Source organism: Pieris rapae, chromosome 14, assembly GCF_905147795.1.
Source record: "Pieris rapae chromosome 14, ilPieRapa1.1, whole genome shotgun sequence".
NCBI classification, from domain to species: Eukaryota; Metazoa; Arthropoda; class Insecta; order Lepidoptera; family Pieridae; genus Pieris; species Pieris rapae.
Window position 1 is genome coordinate 10,286,507 of NC_059522.1, and position 24,363 is coordinate 10,310,869.

Genomic DNA, 24,363 nt, shown 5'->3' on the forward strand with positions numbered 1-24,363 from the left:
TTGACGCGTTTTACTGAACACATATATGTTATTATCAAATAGCACTTGAAAAACAAATCAAATATAATTTAAATCAGTAGAAAAAAATAATTTAGCATTCCCAAAGGATGCTGATGTTTCGTGGGAACGCCTTCTAATTGGTTAATTGACACGGCTCTAATGGACTCATTCATATTCATTTGTACTTCTAACTAGATACACATTAGAAAAACAATTTCTGTTTTTTAACTTCACCACCACCATTTATTTCTCATATAAATCTGGGCGTATAGTACATTTTTAATTAATGTAATTAAAATCTTTTCATTAAAATCCTCGTAAGTGAATTGAAGACATTACTTTGACATTGTGTTGCACTTTAAGGCGAAATATATTCTTCTTGTCTTTGATCAGAGGTCACCCGTGATCAAACACGGATGCTCATAATCGCAGACGGCTCGACTCTAGAATGAGGATTCTCCGAAGGTTCTACGTCACGTCCCCACCACCAGACGGAGCTCCACGGCCACCACTTTCTCCTCGCGACACCTCAGCTGGAGAAACGGATACGGCGAGTAGTTCACGAACCGCGTGCAAGACGACCGCTTCTATGACGCGCTGTTTCCGTATTATCACTTTCGCCGCGTAAACAATTCCAACAATCCGTGTATTTGCAATAAACTGTGGCTCGAGCACGTAGGCATGTGTTGTTAGAGGTAGGTGGAAAGTTTCGTTTTGTCTTATAATTAGAAGATTTTCGGTGATAAGTTGACCAGTGTCTCGCGGTGAACGCAAGGACGTTGGCTACCTGACTCGACCGGACGATCTAACGATTTGATGAGCTTTGCTAATTCTATTATTTTAAGCGTTCAATGTTTTATATAAAATGCGGATAGTTAACATTTTAGAATATATGTCATAATGATTCGTGTATTGTAGTGTCGTGGGTAAGGTAGCGTAAACACTACCTTTAACCCACGTTTTTACAAAACTCTCCAATATGTCTTACTGTTGCTTAGTTTATTGTTACTTTTTTCAAATATATACAGTTTTTAGTAGTCTTAGGATTTTATCTAAATGTCAATAGCTAACGAAACAAACAAACACGTTTTTCTGTATTTCTTTGTTCATTATTTTTTATAAAATAGAATTTATTTACTAATCAATATTTAAAACAATAATTTAGCAAATTTTATTTAGGTATAGATTTTAAGTCAGTCTCAGAACGGGTATGTTATGTTATGAATCACCTAATTTCAATATCCTGCCAACGACCTATTACAATTCTCTTGTCATTGTATCACCGTTATCTCAAAGTATATTGTATATTATGTAGTTGAAAATTTCACAATATATTCAATATACAATATATTTTTACTACGATGACATTCTTGTTTAATTTTTATGAGAAAATTTAAGGTTTTTGTACTTGTGCTAGTGGTGTGGCAAATACACTGTCATGGAATGTCATGTTAAAGCCATCATTATTAATTAAAATTCTGTATTATGAAGATATTTTATTATCATTTGATTTCATTACATCTCCTAATATAAATATATGTAGTTTTTTGTGAACAATTTAGACATACTGTAAATAGTTAAGTTTGAAGTTTTTTTCCTTTCATATTTCTAAATAAATCAATGAACCTTAAATATTGTATCATTATATTATGTTGAAATTACCTTAACTCAGTTTGGCTCGTAGCCAATCATTTCGCTTACACACTGTATTGTTTGTTAGTCTGAATTTGATCTACCTGTTTGAAGGTTTAATTTAAGTATAGTATCAAGTATGAGTTGTTATAGTTAGCTTTTGATGTCTTGCCATAAACTTTAATTGCTTATCGATATCTAATAATCAGTTCTTTATAAATAAGCCGAGTTCTTAATTTCTGTATTATTTGAATGATTAAAGAAAAATTTAGAATTGCTTTTAAATACAATTGCGTTCACGTATAATTGGGATAGGGACTAGAAATGTTGTGTGGCTATAACTATCAAAATTATATGTTATGATTAACCTTATGTATGTGTAATTGTATTTAAAATTTATAACGCCCATTATTCTAGTGATTTAAAGCAGAAAGTTTTATATTTGGTGTATCTATTTTATGTCTTTACAATTTTTTATCATTATTATTATTCATGTCGTCGTCGATAATTAAACTAATCAATACTTAATGAACTTACTTTTCTAGTAATAAAGCCAAAAGAAAACAGTTATAGTGTATAATATGTGCGAAACATCAGAGTATTAATAAAACCTTATCAGAAAATTAAAAAATCTAATAATGAATATAGAGTGATATCCCGTAAACTGCAATAGCGTATAAATATGTTATTTAAACGAAACGTCGGTGTTTTCGTCTCACCGATTCGCACGTAATCAACACTTCAAATATATGATAATATACTCGTGCGGCGTGAAGTCAACTTGACGAAGGCTAGGTTTGCTCATTACCAATGTGTACCATTGTGTGGTTACTATGAGAAGCGCAGTCATTTTGCATCTATTTCTGAGAGTATAAACAGTTTTATATTCTTTGTAAGAAAGTAGTGTAAAGGTAACCAGCATTGGATTGTTCACAGTCGCCAACACAATATAAAATCTTCTTCGCGTTATTCGTCTTGGTGGGATTAAAGGTGTCATGGTGTCGATAGCTCAGTGAATTTGTGTTGCATATGTCCGTATTATTATTTCATTTTATTTAATATACATGTTATCAGCCTTCTGTGCCTGACCTACGTCGTCGGATTTCTGGTCTAAGAAGAGCCAGATTCCTCACTATGTTTGCCTTCATTGTACGAATGTAAACTTAATTGGCACAGTTGGCTTTGGATTTTGGTTATTTTTATAGAGTAATAAGGCTTTATATTATATTATTCAACTTCACAAAAGAATGCGATTCATGAAAAATGTTTAAATATTATTTCTTTAAACATTTGGTATTTTAAAGTTTTGGGATTGATATGCAAAAATCTGAGTAAAAAGGGAAAATGAATAGACATGATTAAAAAAAGTCAGGCAGTGAGGTAAATATTAGCCGAATAAGCTACCAGTTATAAACTAGGTACCTACGTACCATGCGCAGTCGAAATTTTGAATGTTACGCGAAGAACTTGTTATTGCAAAACAAAGACCTTTGCAATTAGAGTAACGTTCATCAGATAAATATTGTATGTGAATAAAAACAGTTGCTAAATATTATTTATTTAAGAACAGCCTTAAGGTTTCACTCGACGAAACAATATTATGCTGTCGCACTCCATTCCCACCCAATTAGCTATTGAACCTACCGCATGTAAATGAAATGCATATATGTATACGTAGAAATATCGTAACCTACAAAATTTCGATATATATAAAGCAGTTGTATATTTTAACTGATTAAAAACATTTGGTAAGTCGGCCTTGTATGCAATTTATGGGTCAAATTCACTCGCCGCTTAACCAACACGGCTCTTTTGGAACCAGATACAATCTTGAAACATGTCATACGATTTGATAAATATTTTATTGATATGGATTTATTTTAGCTATCATTAAATTATGTAGTCTGTGCTGTGTACCTAGTTTGAATCATATTTATTATGCAGTCTTTTCATTATAGCCAATAGAACAGAAGGAAGCTATTATTACAATACTAACATATAATTTATTGATTTGATAATTGCAACAGGTTGCGTCTTATTCTATACTAGCAGACTCGGCCAAGCGTTGCTGTGGCTAAGGTTTTTGTTATATTACATAGTAGTAAATTAATCAAGGGAAACCGTAGGAGAACTTATGTGAAACGTTGGTACCACGACACGGACCTAAACTAAACTACCTTTAACTCAGCGCCATCTGTTAGAATTGTATCAAATAATAAACAAATGTTAATGTTATCGTAATTTTAGTAAGGATGCCTATTTTTTTTGAAAATGAAATATAGCCTATGTCACTCAGGAATGATGTAGCTTTCCAACAGTGAAAGAATTTTTCAAATCTGCCAAGTAGTTTCGGAGCCTATTCAATTCATACAAACAAACAAAAAATCAAACCTTTCCTCTTTATAATATTAGTATAGATAGTAATGAATTGAATTTAAAATCAACTGAGAGTAGGTCAGTGATAAAGAAAAAATCAGACTTATCTAAGGTTTGATTCGAACAACTTATAAATCATTTATATAGCTTACATAATATGCTTTAAATTTTTTTCTAAGTAATTGGACATTGAGTTTTTCCAATTCTTAACATTATTGGAACGCATTTGAGTTAGGTGCCTTATACACCAACTAAAAAGTCAACGAGTGATATTTTTAAAGGTTTTTTAACAAATTTAGTGTTTTCATGCACTAAATGACTAATAATAGGTAGGTATAAGTATTTATTGTCCAATACCCCAGTCTCACAGGAATCGTACTAACAGCTAAATCTCGACTTTAAATCGAGCTTTACGAAAATAGTAAAATTCGCAAGAACAGAATAAATAATTCTGTTCTTGCAAACGAGTGATATGTTTCAATATTTGGGTATTGCACAACCCAATATAAGATACACTAGGCATCACATACTAAACATATAGGACGTCCTTGGCTGACCATTACCAAAAGTGTGTATATAGTGTAAATTGGACCTAGTACTCTTTCTTTAAGATAGATATGCTTTTAAAAATATGATTTAAGACACACGTAAGTTTGGTTTAATATCACCTTTCCTTATAATTGAAATGCAATTTAACTTTGTTAATATTACAAATAATATTGTTAATATGCAGTCAATGGCATTTTATGACTTGGGTTTTTAAACTTACAGCCTTGAAGTATGGCTGTCCTTTTCAGCGGAGAGAGAATATTTATGGGATTCACAAATTACATTTTGTTACATGCAACATTCATTCATACTATCAATTCTTGTTTTCTGTTCTATGAGCAGGTTTTAATTGTAGGCCCACCAATTGGTTTTGGTACAAGATTAGACCAAAAACAAAACATTTTTTGGAAAATTATACGAAATACGTCAGTTGAGCGAGTTAATACTTACTGCCTACAAACTACCTACATGATGTGTAGGTTAGGTAAAGTTTCATCTGTCACTATTTATTCGCCTTTGATTCTATCAGGTGTATTTACTGATTTGAATACAGTTTTATAAATCAAGAACTATCATTTACATCAGGTAATAATATAGTCAAAATAGGAAATGTCCATTCTTAATAACATTTTTGAAAGTAAATAAATATTATCAGATCTAAAGTTATTTGAAGCACCTGACGAAGCGGATCAAATTGGTAATGATAGTTAAATATTTTGCAGGTGTGTCTCTCCGCGATGAGGGTCGCAACGAGCCGGCGCGGGCGCACGCTAGTGCTTTTAATATTAGCAGCTATTTCACAGTGTCTGTGTGATCCAGGTAACTATACATATACATATAATGAAACCTAATAAATAATATGAAGATAATTTCTATACACCCAATTAAAAGTATATTTTTATATGTAGCGTGAAAGCTATATAATTGGTCAAGATATATAAATAGAAGACCTATAAGAAGTTAAGCAAATTTAGTACACGGATGTAGCGTTCTTTAGACCTCTCAAGTGCAACAAGGATGTGAACTCGTTGCGATAGCCTGTCGTATCACGCATGGTCACGAGTTGAGCCTTCGTTTATCACATACACTGTGTTACTAAGACAACCACGCGGCTAAGGCGAGAACACACTCGATAACATACCATTTTTTCAGAGAGAGTATATAAATGTCTTTTTTCTCATTCAAATTTATTATTCTTTATTCTACCAAAGTTTTTTTGCCATTTCTATGAACACAAATACTCATACGCATCTTTTATATCGTTAATCGTCTGTATACTCGTGGGTTTATTGAAGATGTTCCAAGAATGTCAATATTGCAAATGCACGTTGATTTGAATAAATACGCGGAAATTACTGCTGATGTCTATCTCGGATCAATAAATACATTTTCTTGTCGTATTACAGGAATTGTATTGCGTTTAAAAAATTTAACTAACGGCGAGACTTTTGTGACTGTTAAACATATTTCTTTGAATGACGATGATTTAATTTAAAATATATCATTGAGATATTTCGGATAAAATAAGCTTTTTCTAAGCTGAACTCATAATCCTTCCATTTAAATAGCCCATTAGACGAAGTAAATCGCAGTTGTCATGTCGCGCCTCCGAATGTCACTCGATTGGAAGTCGCATAGAAGACAAAACGTCAAGTTCTTGACATTTACATGACGCAGTCTCGAAACTAGCCGCGGAGCCTTTCCCCGCCCTTGGCTCTACTTCCGCTAACGGTAAAGTCAAGGCTGCCAATTTTATAATTATAACAATTACCGACATAAAACGTGCATCCTTGAGTCTTTATGAGCTTCTTTGATGATAATTATTGGTATAGACCGGGATGGCCTTATTCTTTGCTATTTGTAAGATGTAACTCACCTAAATAATGTGCTATGGTGAAACTTTTCGTATAATATGTTGATACATACGTTTATAATAATTTTGTTGATGAAACTGTGTTTATTCGGTTCTGAAAAACGATGTTAGTTTTTCTATTAATATTTGAATTAGTAAATGATGCACATTAGCAGGAAGGTCGTGAATCATTGCTTCCATATAGAGAATACTTGCGTACAGTGAAAGCTGGCTGAAGGACAGTTTAGCTCCATTTACGACCTCCACCTTTGTATGATAAAATATATTTTTAAACGGTTGCCATTTGTTTTCAAGTTTTTGGCATTGTTCTGTATAAAATATATTAAATCACGTCTATTGATAAATATGAGATATCTCGTTAATTAATCGGAGCAATCGTAAACAAGTAAAAGTAACACGCCCTTATATTCTCACTTTCCATAAAATTTTAATGGTCACAGTGAAAGTCGCACGCGTGTTTCGATTATTTACAAATTTGTGTAATTTTCATTTCGTATTCAATTATTAACGCATTGCATTCATTATTCCTACGAGTAGTAAAAAAAGTAATAGCTTTACATAGAACATAGTCAAAATAGAAATACTCATTTACATTTATATTTACACTTAACATTTTTGTAAAAGGGATTGTTTTTACTAATGATGAATATATAACAATGAATAAACCGAGTTGCTTGTCAATTCAAAACGGAATTACCACATTGTACAATACATCGCTTGTTTTTTTTTTCGTCTTCAAACAATTGGAAGAACAAGTATATTACGTTCATAAGGTTACAAGTGCGGATCTAGAGACGGATTTACGAGTGACAAATCGATTTTAGTACAAAAAGTAATTGATAACTATGAAGATATACAATTCATGCGGAGATGATGAAGGTCCCTGCTAATGGAGGAACCGGAACATTATTTGTAATAATTACTATTTATTATCTATGGCGTAAATAAAAAAAAGGGAATTGTTATTTTGGAAAACATGTTCATGTTAAAAAGTGTTTTATTTTGTGAAACGAAATAACAATGTTGCCCTTACGGTTGAAGTTTTCTTTAAGCTTTAAACTGTCATGCGACACCATTAATTATAAATTAAAAATTATATATATAAACAGTAATAACTTATCACAAACACCTATAATCACTTCCTGATGAATTAAATATGCATTATTTTAAGTACCTACTGGCATTTTCATAGGCCGTGAAGTTTAGATAATAAAAACAGTAATCTTTGATATGGGGGCCTATTTGCTTTTCGTCTGAAGCTCCAGATTCCGTCGCTGCCTCTGTCGCCGAAGTGGTTCTGCAGGGAATGGAACTCTTTATTCCTTTTTCTGCGGTGCCGATCGGTGGCAAGTCTCAGCCCTGGTTTAAGCGTTCTTGCAAGACAGCCTCGCGTCGAAAGCGAGAATGCTTTAAGGCATGGGCAGAAGCGGCGAAATCTCGTGATGCTAATACCAGCGAACTCAAAAAAGCATATAACTCAGCCTCCAGGTCCTTCAAACGGGAAATCACTAAAGCAAAGTCAGAGCACATTGCCAGATTTGGCGAGAGATTGGCCCAACTCCCTTCGGGGACTCGAGCCTTCTGGTCTCTAGCCAAAGCTGTCCAAGGGAATTTTTGTCAGCCCTCCATTCCACCATTGCACAGGGAGGATGACTCGCTGGCCCACACTGCGAAGGAGAAGGCCGACCTTTTAGGCTGTCTCTTCGCGTCCAACTCGACTTTGGATGACCGAGGGAGATCACCACCGAGCATTTCACGGTGTGATTCTTCGATGCCGGAAGTTACATTCCGGCAACGTGCTGTCCGTAAAGCATTATCTTCCTTGGACATACATAAGTCGAGCGGGCCGGATGGTATTCCTCCAATTGTGCTGCGTACTTGTGCTCCTGAGTTGGCTCCGGTCTTAACGCGCCTTTTCCGGTACCTGTACTCGCTTGGCACTGTCCCGGAGTGCTGGAAGATCGCATCGATACATCCGATCCCTAAAAAAGGCGATCGCTCCGATCCGTCCAACTATCGCCCAATAGCGATAACCTCCTTGTTCTCCAAAATAATGGAATCCATTATTAATTGCCAGCTCCTGGAGTATCTGGAGGGCCACCAGCTGATAAGTGACTCTCAGTACGGCTTTCGTCGTGGTCGTTCGGCTGGTGACCTTCTTGTATACCTTACGCATAGATGGGCGGAGGCAATTGAGTCCAAGGGGGAGGCTCTAGCGGTTAGTTTGGACATAGCGAAAGCCTTCGATCGGGTGTGGCACAGAGCACTGCTCTCGAAGCTTCCAGCCTATGGGCTTCCCGAGAAATTATGCGATTGGATCTCCAGCTTTCTGGCCGATCGGAGCATCAAGGTCGTCATCGACGGAGCATGTTCCGACCTTAAACCCGTGAACGCTGGGGTCCCACAAGGCTGTGTTTTATCCCCGACCCTGTTTCTTCTGCATATCAATGATATGTTGCAACTTAGCAACATTCACTGCTATGCGGATGACAGCACTGGGGACACTCTTTACACTGGCCGGGCAAGTATTTCTCGGGCAGATGTCGATGAGTACCGGAACAAACTTGTGTCTGAAGTAGAAACCCTACTACGTGGAGTCTCTGACTGGGGCAGACTAAACCTAGTCCAATTTAACCCCAAAAAGACACAAGTTTGCGCGTTTTCCGCTAAAAAAACACCCTTTGTCGCTACTCCTCTTTTCGAAAATACTCTCCTTAAAGCCACAGCCAGCATTGGAATACTTGGCGTTGACATATCGAACGACGTTCAGTTTCGCGGTCACTTGGAGGGAAAGGCAAAATTAGCCTCCAAAAAGCTCGGTGTGCTCAGCAGGGCGAGACGGTACTTCACTCCGGGCCACCGCTTGCAACTATATAAAGCGCAAATTCGGCCCCACATGGAGTACTGTTCCCACCTTTGGGCGGGTGCTCCCCAGTACCAGCTTCTTCCACTTGACCGTATTCAACGAAGAGCGGTTCGAATCGTTGACGACCAAAATCTCTCCAAGCGGCTTGATCCTTTGGCGTTGCGTAGAGATGTGGGGTCTCTCTGCATCTTCTACCGCATTTACCATGGAGAGTGTTCAGAGGAGTTGTTCGGATTAATACCTGCAGCTGAGTTTCATCATCGGACGTCGAGGCAGAATACGAAATTCCACCCGTATCACCTCGACGTCCGCCGTTCCACAACTGCGCGTTTTTCCAGGCAGTTTTTGCCGCGCACCACCACTCTGTGGAACCAGCTGCCAACTGAAGTATTTCCGAACCAATTCGACTTAGGGTCCTTCAAGAAAAGAGCGTACCAATTCTTAAAAGGCCGGCAACGCACTCGCGAGCCCTCTGGCATTGAGGGTGTCCATGGGCGGCGGTGTCACTTAACATCAGGTGAGCCTCCTGCCCGTTTGCCCCCTGTTCTATAAAAAAAAAAAAAAAAAAAGATATGATGGATATGAATCTTCTTGCAGTTTGCATTCATTTCGCAACAAAAAGCTCAAATATTCTGTAAAAACGTAAGACTAAATAAAACAAATGTTGATAAAAAGGAACAGTTGAGAAGTGTAAACAGTAATAATAATAAGCTAACTTTGTCATCTAATTATACGGTATAAAGAATGAGTGAAGCCTAAATTCTTTAAACCTACGTGTGCAAATAGCGTGTGATCTCATTTATTTTCAATATATACGAACAAAAACCTACGATGTCCAAACGGATTTGTTTTTACCACTATCATATTTTTTCTCAATTAAAGCTAAATGGGTTCATGACTTGTATCAATTTAATTACATTTATCTTCAAACCTAGAACAGCCAATAACTTTTTGTGGCTGTTAGCTTTAAGTATTCAACGTCTTTGAGCGTTGACTGTGTGATTTTTTGAAAAAAACGTCCTGGCCAAGTGTAGGTTTCTAAAGGTGGAACTGGGCTAGTATGTATCTTCTATGACCTTTCATATATAGCAACACAAATATTTCTTAACTTCCCTGTTCTTTAAGTGGATTTAAAACCTGACCTGCTGCATGACCTGAGATATGTTTAAATAATAAAGGTATTTATAGCGTAATTGCATATGCATGTTTGTTTTGCTTTAACCTAGTTTCATATTGTCAATAACTAAAGTTGAGCACGAATGTTGTATTCGACCGTAATTTATAATATTGCTTCAAGATAAGCAGACGCCTACTCGGTTGTACCAAAGAGACTGTAGTTTTATACTGACTTTGTTCATAATTATAACAAGATATTATTTAAAAACGGCTCTCTTAGATTAAGCGAGTTTTTACATTTCTTATTTATATTTCTTACTATACACCATCTTGTATTTGTATGTACTAGAGCGGCTTGTTCTCGTTCACTGCCACACCCACTTGTCAGGTCTTACTATCGACATTGCATGTCATTATTGAACTTTCCCATATATAATATTTGATCTAGCTTTTATTATTAACCAGTCTTGTTAGTTTTTAAAGCCGAAAGATGAGCGATAGCGTCAGCTGGACTAACTCGAAAAACGTTAAATGTTATTCGGTTATAATATCAGGTTAAATAGGTTTACGTGAGTTGTTTTATTTAACCTATAATAAACGCAAAAAAGCGAGTTGCACAAACTCTGATTAACTTACGCACTTATCATTCGTTACATTATTTGATAGTAGAAAAGTAGTTCTCTTCCGAGTAGTGTACCGGGAATAGGCAAAGGAGAAGGAGGAGAAAGGAGGGGTTATGAGTTGGCATTTCAAGGATATAGATTTCAGAAGAGCGTAAACTATTGCTATGGGCTTCCAAAAAATTGTAATCGTTTTTGACATAGGAAGGAGTTTAGTTATTAAATAGGATGGAATATAAAAGATGGAGAACATGACCATCATGTCGTTTAAATTGACTGAGATAAATGTCACAACTGGAAAGTGATATGAAACAATATCCGCACCAGGATGTTTTAGCCGATTTAATGCTTCTTTTATGTCTTTTGTTTATCAACATCTCTGGTTTGTGCGCTTGCAAAGTATACGTATTGATAATTTGGACAGTGTTTGCAACAAAAAGATCGTGTTCCTGCCAGAATTATACTTGTCGTTTCAATAATATCCGATACAGCACCTTGACCAATCTTAGAGCAGTCACCTATCACGTTTCATAGCTTGTTAGATTTTGTTGACATAAGAGCTTTAACCAAGTGGTTACGGAAAGCTTCATTCAATTTCATACTTCTGTCTGCTATCAGCGCATAAACTTAAATGTAATTGGTGATAATGCCTTCTAGTTGTAAAATATTAATAAATTTGAATTCAAATGCTTTAAATTTTACATATACTGCCAGTTCTCAAATCAAGGGCGTAGTAATAATTAGATTAATTTTAGATTTGAAGCTTATCTAAAGTAATAATATTCTTATTATATGCAAAATAACAAGAATTTGCTTTTGTTTCATTTAAATGAAAACATGTTTTGTTTGCTTCATAAATCTGTTATTGCTTTACGTCCATATTTGATCAAAATACTGAACGTGCACGTATTTAGTACAAGACCCTCAAAGATTGCCAGTAATAGATGATCTCATCTAATGGTTATTGCTAAGACACATTTTCCACTAACTAATAATACAGTAATACAAAATTATATAGTCTATTGTCAATATTGAGATATATTTTTTGAGACATACTTTTCTTATTTCAGGATTTTTAATACGATTTTTTATTCGCAGAAGTTTATTATGAAAAACAACGCTATGATGGCTGGTTCAACAACAGAGCGTATCCAGACTGGGGTTCTGTTAGTAAGTGCGATTTAAATTTATCGATACAGATAAAATAATAATTAACAATATTTGCAAATTCTGCAAATTTTGGTTAATATTTTCATATATTTGCCTACACTGTCATACAAATATTAACCTTACATTGAGTTGCCGTATAATTTATCATATTTTATTTGGGAACGTCATAAAACCGAATAGACAGAACGTGAATTTCGAATGACAGATCATGTTTCGACCACATTGCTCAACAATCTATCATTTAATCAAAACCATGCACTGCTGCACCCTTTAGGTGTTACGAGTACTGGCTTTCTAATTTAAGAGAAACTTGTTATAATACTAAATATCTTTCACGTAATTTACTTTACACAATTACTTTATACACTATTTATCAAGTTATCGTGTTGATTCGGTGTCTCATACAAAAGACTTTAACGCGTCCATAACTTTATTTCTCTTAAGAAATAAATAATTCATTTACTTTCTCTAGATTATGGCGTAGAAAACTATGCTACACATGATAGTCTTCAAGAATTTAGTTAATTCACTTTAAATTCTACGGAATAACTTTAACTGAATTTAAAGACAATGTTTTTAGTCTAGTCATGTCTATGCCATTAAGAAACGTGATTAATTACACGAATTGGTAATATACTTTTGTGCAATTATATTGATGACAAATATGTCAAAAAGTCTCGGAGTTAATTCTACAGATTGTTAAGGTCTGATTATGCGAGTCATTATAAAAATAATAATTTTATTACTTTTTAAAACATTTGCAGGTTTTCTCTTAAAACTGAATATATAATGTTAGTGAATAATCTATGTTTTATTTTAGCATCCAGTAAATTTTCTCCTCGTTCCTAATTCGTTGTTCATGTCTATGCAATGTTTAGCATTGCGTAAACTCATGAGCACGATGAAGTGCTAGACGCCTTTGTGCTATCAATCACGATTCATCCAACGTTTATTTTACATAATGATCAATTCTCTCAATAATTTGTGCATATTAATTATTTTTATTAATACAATTAAAACTTTGTGAATGTATATCATGCTGTGTAACGGCTTTATAGCATTTTTTATTGTTAAAGAGAAACAATTTTTTTAATAAATATTATTTTACCTGAAAATATTGATTTTTGGGAGAACTATTTGTGTCTGGGTTTTTCATTAAAAAAATGTAAGAAAAATAAATACTTTCCTAATGTTTACAAATACCAATTTAGTGTTGATCAGAGTAGGCCAATGTTAACTGTTGAAAATTCATATTCATCGTAGTTGTCTCAAAATCGGTGTAAGTCACAATTTTTTTCATACTACCAAACCCGCCTACATCCAAAACACAAGACACTTTTTGATGCTAACTTGTGATGCTAACTGGTGTGCTTCGAATTATTTTAACAAAAGTAATTAAATTTTTTCTATAGGCAGTCGACTCACGCGCAAGACGCCTGCATCCTACGCAGATGGAGTATACATGATGGCGGGGACAGACCGACCCGGGGCTCGAACTCTGTCAAAGATATTCATGAGAGGACAGGATGGCTTACCCTCCCTCGCTAATCGAACTGCTCTTTTAGCTTTTTTTGGTCAGTATTAGAAGATTTGGTATCACAGGAGTACTAATGTCTATGATAAAGGACCAAGACCTGCTCGTAGAATCTAGCTCAATGTATTTGTACTACAAAATCATAAATCATCCACAGGTCAAGTAGTTACGGGAGAAATTGTAATGGCATCAGAGTCGGGTTGTCCAATAGAGCAGCATCGAATCCCAGTGGAGAAATGTGACCACATGTATGATCCAGGGTGTGATGGAGCCAAACATATGCCCTTTCATAGAGCAGCGTACGATAGGGCTACGGGCCAAAGCCCTAACAGTCCAAGAGAACAGGTTAGTTCCGATATTCATAGAATCTATATGTCTGCGTTAGAAGCTCGAGTTGATTTGTTTTCTATGCGTCTTAATAGCACTTGCTTGTTCGCCGAAGTAACCTGCATGTCCTATATACACAGGCACACATAAATGAAAACCGTAATTTAACAAAACAAAACTGTTGAAAACAACGTTAGGTATTACATTTATACATCATAACGGTGTAACGTAAGAATTTTCACAGTAATGTTAACGGTAAATCACATATTTTAAGATTTATCATTTGCGTACAGGATACAGTGCAATTACAACAATCACACAAAACTTATTGTTACAAATGGTTATTATTACGTTAATACCTCAAATAAAGAATAAACCTCACAAAAAGATGAAACGGAAACCTATTATTTGAGCTTTCAACCAGATTTACACAAAGGATAGTTAATTCTTACTCGTAGGATACGTCGGTCCTAAAGGGATATTGACTATAGCTGCGTATATCACAGGGTTAAATATAAACTATATAATAAATCTCCTTCAAATTCTTGTAATTAAATTCCAATGAATAAGTGCAGTAAATATCGATGAAAAGTTGACATGGCCATAAAACCAACAGTGCTAATAGAACATACATTTTCATTGGTCGTTTGATCTAGTTTCACATTTAATCGCTTAATTTATTTGACATATTAAATGCATAACATACGGCTTGACAATCGAAGGTTAGAATGGAAGCAATAAAATTTAATAGCACCTTCTAACCTAGATCACACCTAAGACCGCATACATTAGAACAGGTATGACCTGAGCCTATGTATGAGGATCTCGCTCCTTTACAGAATGTTAATTAATCTTTATGAGATGGAGCCTACGTACACTTGATGCTATTGACATCGAACGAGTAAACCGTTCAAGTATTCATAAAATAGTGCTTGTTGGTTCATTAGTTTTAAACCTAAAGTCATCGTTTGTCCGGCCGCCAAGAAGTTTTAATGCGTCATTCAAGTGAATTAAAATGATGAAGGGTTTTGAATTCATGATATCATTAGCGTCATTGACTTAAAGTATAAGTCATATGCGTGTTTAATGAAATGACTAATGTTTCATTAAATATTAATTATCTTAAGGGAGATCCAAAAGAAGATGCCGGGTCTCTACGCGGAGCAAATTTTACGCAAAGCAGTATTGTTATTTAGTCATACATATAATATCATCATATAAAGATATTTCCGGTAATTTGGGTTTATAGTTTAAAAGTTGAATATAGAAATAATTTGGTAAGTGTGTTCATGAATTAAACAAAAGTATTATAAAAATAATAATCCGATTCTAACTTGTTTCAGATAAACCAGATAACATCGTGGATTGACGGCAGCTTCGTTTACAGCACGAGCGAGGCCTGGGTGAATGCAATGAGGTCATTTCAGGTGCCACCCAGCAGTTCCGCCTGCACATTCTGTACTTTCATATGATACTTCAATCGTGACATACTTTTTACCGACAACGTTGTTGTTATCTAAATTAGTATTTTTACTGTTCTCGTAAAATAGGCATGGACGTAGAATATTTTTAATTGTTTCTTGTATAATTATGCTGGTAAAACAAGTTAAAAGTTAAAAATGATATGTTAATTTTTCTATTATCGAAACCTAAAGTTGTTTTTGTAAACAAAGCAAATGTTTAAATTAAAATTGTACTAGTTTATTTCGTAAGCATTCAAATGATTTCGTTTTCGTTGTAAATACATCTTATATCTAAAATGGCAGAGGAGTTAAAACAATCATAAAATTACAGAACGGAAGCCTGGCGAGTGAAGGCGGTTTGCCGTTGCGCAACAAGAAGCGGGTGCCTCTCTTCAATAACCCCGTTCCGCACTACATGAAGATGCTTAGCGCTGAAAGATTGTTTCGTAAGTGGTTTAAGTAACAATAGCTGAGAAAAATTACAACATTTATGACCCTCATTATTTGAAAAGCAGTTGCCTGAAAGAGATAGTTTTTTTTTAGAAATAAGGCCGCCCGTTAACCTCAGCCACTTTTTTTTGTAAATGTTTTCAGTACTTGTATTATTAAAATACACATAGTTATAAATAAATAAACAAAAATAATGTCTGTCGAAAAAATGGAAAAAAATATAAATGATGTCTGCAGTGTTAGGAGATCCGAGGACGAATCAGAACCCAGCGATGGTCACCTTCGGGATACTCTTAATGCGATGGCATAACGTAGTAGCAGCTAGAATTCACAAGCAACATCCTGACTGGACTGACGAACAACTCTTTCAACGAGCTAGACGCATTGTGATCGCGAGTTTACAGGTAATTAGTATATTATTATCAATATAACTATTACTTTATATACTAAGTATGTTGGCTAATTGTGCTTTCCTTCATACCACTTCTACGGCCAAATGTTAGAAATTAATTGAAAATTGTATGATCGTGACAAAAATTAAATAATAATTGTATTGTCATTTTAATAATTAGCATATTTAAATAATTATTTTGTTACCAATAACAAAATGAGATTAAATATTTTCCTATACATTTCAGAACATCATTCTCTACGAATACGTACCCGCATTTCTTGGTGTTCCGATCCCCGCGTACCAAGGCTACCGAGCAGATGTCGCACCCGGAATCACTCACGCGTTCGCCGTGGCAGCCTTCCGTTTCGGCCATACCCTCGTTCCACCGGCCATTCTTTTAAGAGACAGAAACTGTAGATATGGCAGAGCTCCAGGTGGTCATGATGCTATACGGCTATGTCAGACTTGGTGGGATGGAAACGTATGTATGAAAATATTATTTTGATAGTTTGAGACCGAAACTCCCTAAAAATATCTCTTCTCATTGAATTATTTCATCTTTACTAGATATTAGTACTAGACTTTGCAATAAAGAGTAACATGTTTTTTCAGGACTTAATGTCTCAAGTTCCAATAGAGGAGGTTCTCATGGGAATGGCGTCTCAGCTATCAGAAAGAGAAGATGCGCTTCTCTGCTCAGACGTTAGAGACAATTTGTTTGGACCAATGGAATTTTCTAGAAGAGATCTTGGAGCTCTCAATATCATGAGGGGACGAGATAACGGCCTACCTGATTACAATACGGCAAGGTAATTATCAGACATTATGTTTATGGTACTCAAGAGTTTACTTAGAACCTAGAACTATACTTACTTGATAAATATTGCAGAACATATTTTGGTTTACCAAAAATTAAGACATTCAACGAAATAAACCCAAAATTATTTGAGGAAAATCCAGATTTACTGCAAAAGCTAGTTCAAGCTTATAATGGAAGATTGGACAATATAGATGTATATATAGGTAAGCAATACTAAATTTTATAATATAACATAAGTTCCTAAAATTTTCAACTTACACCAGTAACTAATTCGTAGTATTAATTCATTTTTCCATAATAGAGACATGACATGAGTAATATACTCAAGATTTTTGATTAAATTGTTGCAGGTGGAATGCTAGAATCAACTGGTCATCCGGGAGAATTATTCCGGGCGATAATTATTGACCAATTCACAAGACTTAGAGATGGGGATCGATTCTGGTTCGAAAATGACGTTAATGGGTTTGTACTTACAGTTTCATATATGTTGGATGTTTTACTAAAAATTGAATTGACTTGAAAAAAAATGTCTTATCTTATTCTAGCATATTTACTCGTCAAGAGATCGAGGAACTGCGTCACATTTCCCTTTGGGACATCATAGTGAATAGTACCGCGGTTGGTCCAGGAGACATACAACGGGACGTGTTCCATTGGAGCGACGGTGACCCTTGCAGACAGCCCTACCAGCTGAACGCATCCAAACTGCCTCCGTGCAAGTACCTCAAGGGATATGATTACTTCGAGGTTGTTTGAGTTCCAGCTATGGAAGATATAATATATCTTTATAGATATGTATATAAATACATAGAATATATATAAAGTGATTATTTGATGAAGTGTTAAACTAAAACATACTCACTTATCTCATATGTCTGATTTGGTCAACGATCCTATGCTGATTTAAAATGAATGTTTAATTTTTAGGGAAATGAATTCGCATATATTTACACGTGTCTCATATTGGCATTTGTACCAATTCTTTGCGCCGGAGCTGGATATGGTGTGGTTAAATTACAAAACAGTAGAAGACGCAAATTAAAATTACAGCAAGAAAACTTGAAAAACACTCAATGTAAAGGTAATATTCAGTCAGTCATAGTTTTAAAATTAGCTATTGTCATCGTATTTACAAAAACGTAAATAAGAGCGATGGTTTGATTTAAATATGTTTACATGCTATCATTGAATTCTATTTTCACATATTTAAGATAAAATTGGTTTAAGCTATTTACGTTATTGTAGGTGCGGTCGATAAGATGGTATGCAGAGAATGGGTTCACGCATCCTACAAGCGTCTGGTCAAGCTTCGCCTGGGTCCTGAACCAGCTCTACACGTCACAGACCGTAAAGGGGAGAAATTACGTACTGTGCCACTGGACCACACCGATCAGTTCACTGTTATTGAAAGCCAGGTATGTGTTGTGAATTTAAAAAAATACATTCCTATAGTCTACAAAAGAAATTCAGGGTATGATTATTTTTTCAAAAATTAAATTACATTAATCTAGTGTTTCTATTTAAATATTAGATGTTTAATTAAGATTGGTTTGACATTTGCAGGAAACTCGAAATAAACGCCCGCTTGTGTTGATCCGAGTACCACGTGAACACGATCTCGTGTTGGAAATGGACTCAGTGGGCTCGAGGCGAAAATTCCTTCTTAAATTAGACACCTTTCTCACACAACATAAGAAAACCTTGAGTCTCGCACAGGTACGGAAGCTTAAATGTTACGGGTGTAATTTATTCACTTACGTCGTATTTAAAAAATAAATATTGTTAACAAGAAACAAGATGGCATAGATATTCATTTGTTTTTCTAGAAGCTGTTATTTAATTTAAACGATATTATTATTAAAGGCCGCGCGGGATAATATTCTTACATCAGCTGAGACCCGCGAAAGGAGACAAAGGAAGTTAGAACATTTCTTCAGAGAGGCATATGCCATCACATTTGGTCTTGCACCAGGAGAAAAAAGACGAAGAAATGAGGATTCTGATTCCGAAGTATTATAAATATATTTATACACCTACTTTTGTATATTACTTACATGTTTTACAAATGTTATAAGATACTTGTCCTTTTTCAGTCAATAGTAATGAGAACATCTCTATCGAAGAGCGAGTTTGCAAGCGCTCTTGGCATGAAAGCTGATGCAGTGTTTGTAAAGAAAATGTTCAATATTGTCGACAAGGACAGTGACGGAAGAATCTCTTTCCAGGTGAGAATAAGAAAGTGAAACAAACCAAGCCGCTGTACGCTTGTTTTCACAATCTGCAAATGAAGATTGCTTTTTATAGTAGAACATTTTATAAATACGTTTAGTTATCTGGATTATGTCATTTATTTTTTCAGGAGTTTTTGGATACAGTAGTTCTGTTCTCCCGGGGTGCGACAGATGACAAACTCCGTATAATATTCGACATGTGTGACAATGATAAAAATGGTGTAATCGACAAAGAGGAATTGAGCGAAATGTTGCGGTCTCTAGTAGAGATAGCCAGAACCACATCGTTAAGAGATGAGCATGTCACTGAATTGATTGATGGAATGTTTTCCGTAAGTTTATCATTATGGCTCTAAAAATTCTTGAATGTTTAATTACACTTAAAGATGGCTTTACTTATACAATACTACGTTTGTGGAAAATATCATGCGTTAAATTTTGTTTAATTGTGTTACATGGTTGAATATTTATCATTTTTGTTACACATTAGCAAAACAATTCATTTTTATTTGAAATTGGTTTACTTTTCATTCTAAACAGGATGCTGGTCTTCAGCATAAAGAACACCTGACATATAATGACTTTAAGCTAATGATGAAGGAATATAAGGGAGAGTTTGTAGCTATTGGTCTGGATTGCAAGGGCGCCAAACAAAACTTCCTCGATACTTCCACCAACGTTGCCAGGATGACCAGTTTCCAAGTAGAACCCTCTATGGAACAGTCTAGGTGAGACGAGGCGAAATATTCATTAAAATTAGTTTAAAGTTGCTAATATGTGAGAGGAAATATTATTTACTTTAATTTTCAGACACTGGTTATTAATCAAATGGGAATATCTCACCACTTTCCTCGAAGAGAACAGACAAAATATCTTCTATCTATTCATCTTCTACGTGGTAACCATAGGTCTCTTCGTGGAAAGGTTCGCTCACTACTCCTTCATGTCTGAGCATTTGGATTTGAGACACATAATGGGAGTTGGAATTGCCATCACCCGGGGCTCGGCTGCATCTCTTTCTTTCTGCTATAGTCTCTTGCTGTTAACTATGTCGAGGAATTTGTTAACCAAATTAAAGGTACAATTAAATGTTCTTGACAGATTTAAGTTAATTAAGTTTTTTGGCACATTCTTCGAAATAATTTTAAATGTGTAATCTGGTATTTACATAAATGTACTATATTTTAGGAATTTAGCATCCAACAGTACATTCCACTCGACTCAAGTATCCAGTTCCATAAAATAGTGGCATGCACTGCTCTGTTCTTCTCCCTCATCCACACCGCGGGTCACTTGGTTAATTTCTACCACGTGTCCACGCAGCCCATCGAAAACCTCCGCTGTCTCACCAAGGAAGTTCATTTTACTTCTGACTTCCGGCCGGGAATTACTTATTGGGTATTCCAGACAATTACGGGTGAGTTTTTTTTTTTCATCATAGTTTTTCTTTTATTACATTTTTTTTAAGTTATAGTCAAAAAAGTTTGTTCATAATGTTTTCACAATATGTTGTTACAGGTGTAACAGGTGTTCTGCTATTCATAATAATGTGCATAATATTCGTGTTTGCGCACCCCGTAGTACGCAAACGCGCCTACCCGTGGTTTTGGCGTGCACATTCACTCTATATAGTTCTGTACGCACTTTGTCTAGTCCACGGTCTGGCCAGGCTTACAGGAGCACCTCGATTCTGGATCTTCTTTATGGGTCCTGCTATCATTTATACTCTGGATAAGGTACGTCGACTTTACTATAAAGACAGGAGAAAAACTATCCGTAAATTTATAAATATACTAGCGGATCCGACAGACGTTGTCCTGTCTACACGTCTTTAAATTCAAAATTTCAATTTTTAATAAGCCATTTTGATGAAAATTATTTTTATTTAAATGTTATGACATCTATAAATATCTAACGATCCAGCACATGGTCACACACGATATAACACAATGATAACAAAACTTTTTTTAAATTTCGGGACAGACTAAAATTAAAATTCGAATATTATTTAAAATTTGACACTGCGATGGTAGCGCCGTCTGTCGGATCCAATGTAAAACATTCCAAAATCAACAACAACTAATAAATTGAAAATTAATTAAAAAAACATTGTCCAGCGGACAAAATTGTGAATCTAAACCATTCCCAGATCCCCTTGAACACACACAAAAAATTTCGTCTAAATCGGTCCAGTCGTTTAGGAGGAGTTCAGTCACATACACACGCACACAAGAAATATATATATTAAGATGGAAGAATTTATTTTACAGGTTGTGTCATTACGCACTGAATACATGGCGCTGGACGTCCTAGAAACGGAAATGCTACCATCAGATGTAATCAAAATAAAGTTCTATAGACCACCAAACCTGAAATATTTATCAGGTAGAATTATTTTTAAAGTACTAAAGTACAATATAGTTTCTGTTTAAAGTAATCTATAAACAACCTATATGTATACTTTGTATACGTTATATTCCTAATAAAGTAAGTCTATTTACATCATATAAGAGAAACTACATGCCCATAGCAACATATACGAGCATCATAGACGAGCATGGGCCTTGCATGGACACCATAATTACTTGTTTATAACTTAAATTGTGGAAACCAATACTATTGTACTTCGTACTGTAAGCGAACTGAAATAGACTAGATAGAAATGAATATTAAAACATGTTTACAGGGCAATGGGTTCGTCTGTCCTGCACTGCGTTTAAAAAGGAGGAGTATCATTCGTTCACACTAACATCAGCACCACACGAGAACTTCCTTTCATGTCACATTAAGGCCCAAGGCCCCTGGACGTGGAAACTCAGAAACTATTTCGATCCTTGCAACTATAACCCGGAACATCAACCAAAAATTAGGTAAAGGTTAAGGTTAAGACTATAGAAATGAAGTACATAGTTATTCAGTAGACTAGTTTATCAGTGATGTAGTTATTTCAAAGGTTACAATAAATTTCACTTATTAAATTGTAGAATCCAAGGTCCGTTCGGGGGTGGAAACCAAGACTGGTACAAGTTTGAAGTGGCCGTGATGGTGGGAGGAGGTATTGGAGTCACTCCCTACGCCTCCATACTCAATGACCTGGTGTTTGGTACTTCCACTAATAGGTATTCTGGAGTCGCTTGTAAAAAGGTATAATATTTTTCAGTTACAATTTATAGATTTAACTTAATTTATTAAGTAGTGTAAATAAAATAAAAATGTAACACATGAACAAGTTATTTAAATAAATAATTGAAATTCAGGTATATTTCCTGTGGATCTGTCCATCGCACAAGCACTTCGAATGGTTCATAGACGTGTTGCGTGATGTAGAACGAAAAGATGTTACCAATGTTCTAGAGATACACATTTTCATCACTCAGTTCTTCCACAAATTCGACCTGAGGACTACTATGCTCGTGAGTTTACCTTACGATTCCCTTCATAAGATTGTGTTAACATTACAGTACCCTTATTGTTTTTATTGCAGATTATTTAACATGATTTAATTTTTCTCAGTATATCTGCGAGAACCACTTCCAGCGGCTCTCACGCACTTCTATGTTCACGGGTTTGAAGGCGATCAACCACTTCGGAAGACCGGACATGTCTTCATTTCTTAAATTCGTACAGAAAAAACACAGTTATGTAAGTGTACAACTTAATTTAGGACATTGTAAATTCGTGTATACTTTGCTAAAACATGTTTAATGACGTTGATAACTTCTCATCTCTAGGTGTCCAAGATCGGCGTGTTCTCTTGCGGCCCGCGGCCTCTGACCAAGTCGGTGATGTCGGCTTGCGAGCAAGTCAACCGCACGCGTCGCTTACCCTACTTTATTCATCACTTCGAGAACTTTGGATGAAAACAAACTCAATTTTGATAATTCTCTAGTTTGTGGTACAACATTTTACAAAATGATATTAATTCCGTAAATTATTTATAAACCTTTTATCATTTCGAGCCACCGAGTCAATTTATCGCTTCAATTTATTCATGCCCATTTATTTTTATTACTTCAAATCACACTTATGTTTTTATTAATTAATTTATTATTTATTATTAGTATAGAGATACAGAAATTCAATTAATTATTCACATTTGAAAAATTTAGTACAACTTAGCATTTTATAAATATAAAAGAGTAGATTCCTCGATTCAGGTAAAATTGAGTCAATTAATGTGGAAATACTCAATCGACGGCAAATTATATTTATTTAAAATTAAAACAATGTAAATAATGTAGATAATTATTTTGTATTTTAAAGGTATGGAATAAAAAATCCTGATATTATTTGTTTTATTTTATTCTTTACAAAATAAGATTACCATTATGAAACGCAATTCTAAAATATTTAAATTGGAAAACCAATAGGAAATATATTGTAACTTATACAGATGTACTAAGTATATAAATCGCGCAACAAAATCTCTGAAAGAATAATGATAGGCCCATTGAGGCTGCCCCGACGGCATTGTACCAAACATAATAGTTATTCTCAAACCTTCATTTACGCCTGTGTTATTATTGCTCGGTGATTTAAGGCCATTACTGGCAACGCAGCCTTGCTACTTCTTGACAAATTGCTTTGTTTTAAATTCCAATACTATTTTGTTTAATATAATTTGTGAGTAAAAGTCATTCTGAATTATTTGGAAACAATTTTGATTGAAACCTTATCAGTTGGAAGTACGTCTCTGGGAATCGCTTTAATGACCGTTAATTTTAATTAAACCTCGACAGATTGAAGATGGACCCAGCCGAAACAGGTCACTTCCAAGGATAGCTAAGTATAACCATACATGGTGTATACGCAGCCAGGACCTTATTAAGTAACACTATAAGTAACTTAAGATAGTAACACTATTAGTAAATCGTTCTTAAATTAGGCGTCGCGATGATTGAGTTATGGCAAAAACTTCTCCATCACGACGCACGTTAAG

General features: G+C 35.0%; 1 protein-coding gene across 3 annotated transcripts; it reads left to right on the top strand.

Annotated features, from left to right (window-relative positions):
- The first annotated feature begins 301 nt into the window (after window positions 1-301).
- On the top strand, window positions 302-23,697 carry LOC110992372 (dual oxidase). Of its 3 annotated transcripts, XM_022258160.2 has the most exons (29): window positions 302-695; window positions 5,280-5,376; window positions 12,131-12,202; window positions 13,615-13,776; window positions 13,894-14,081; window positions 15,407-15,490; window positions 15,858-15,972; window positions 16,214-16,380; window positions 16,615-16,851; window positions 16,983-17,179; window positions 17,260-17,393; window positions 17,541-17,655; window positions 17,739-17,940; window positions 18,121-18,274; window positions 18,439-18,608; window positions 18,757-18,909; window positions 19,057-19,203; window positions 19,287-19,418; window positions 19,553-19,756; window positions 19,965-20,152; window positions 20,235-20,502; window positions 20,613-20,841; window positions 20,943-21,160; window positions 21,695-21,809; window positions 22,111-22,294; window positions 22,409-22,568; window positions 22,682-22,837; window positions 22,938-23,066; window positions 23,156-23,697. In XM_022258160.2, exons 2-29 carry the CDS (start codon window positions 5,295-5,297, stop codon window positions 23,282-23,284), a joined length of 4,491 nt encoding a protein of 1,496 aa, XP_022113852.1. In that variant the 5' UTR covers window positions 302-695; window positions 5,280-5,294; the 3' UTR covers window positions 23,285-23,697. The 3 variants fall into 3 exon arrangements, with proteins under 3 accessions (XP_022113852.1, XP_045487095.1, XP_045487097.1); XM_045631139.1 differs by lacking the exons at window positions 302-695; window positions 5,280-5,376; window positions 12,131-12,202; window positions 13,615-13,776 and having other exon boundaries at window positions 14,066-14,081; window positions 15,407-15,480; XM_045631141.1 differs by lacking the exons at window positions 302-695; window positions 5,280-5,376; window positions 12,131-12,202; window positions 13,615-13,776; window positions 13,894-14,081 and having other exon boundaries at window positions 15,422-15,521.
- The last annotated feature ends 666 nt before the right edge of the window (window positions 23,698-24,363 follow it).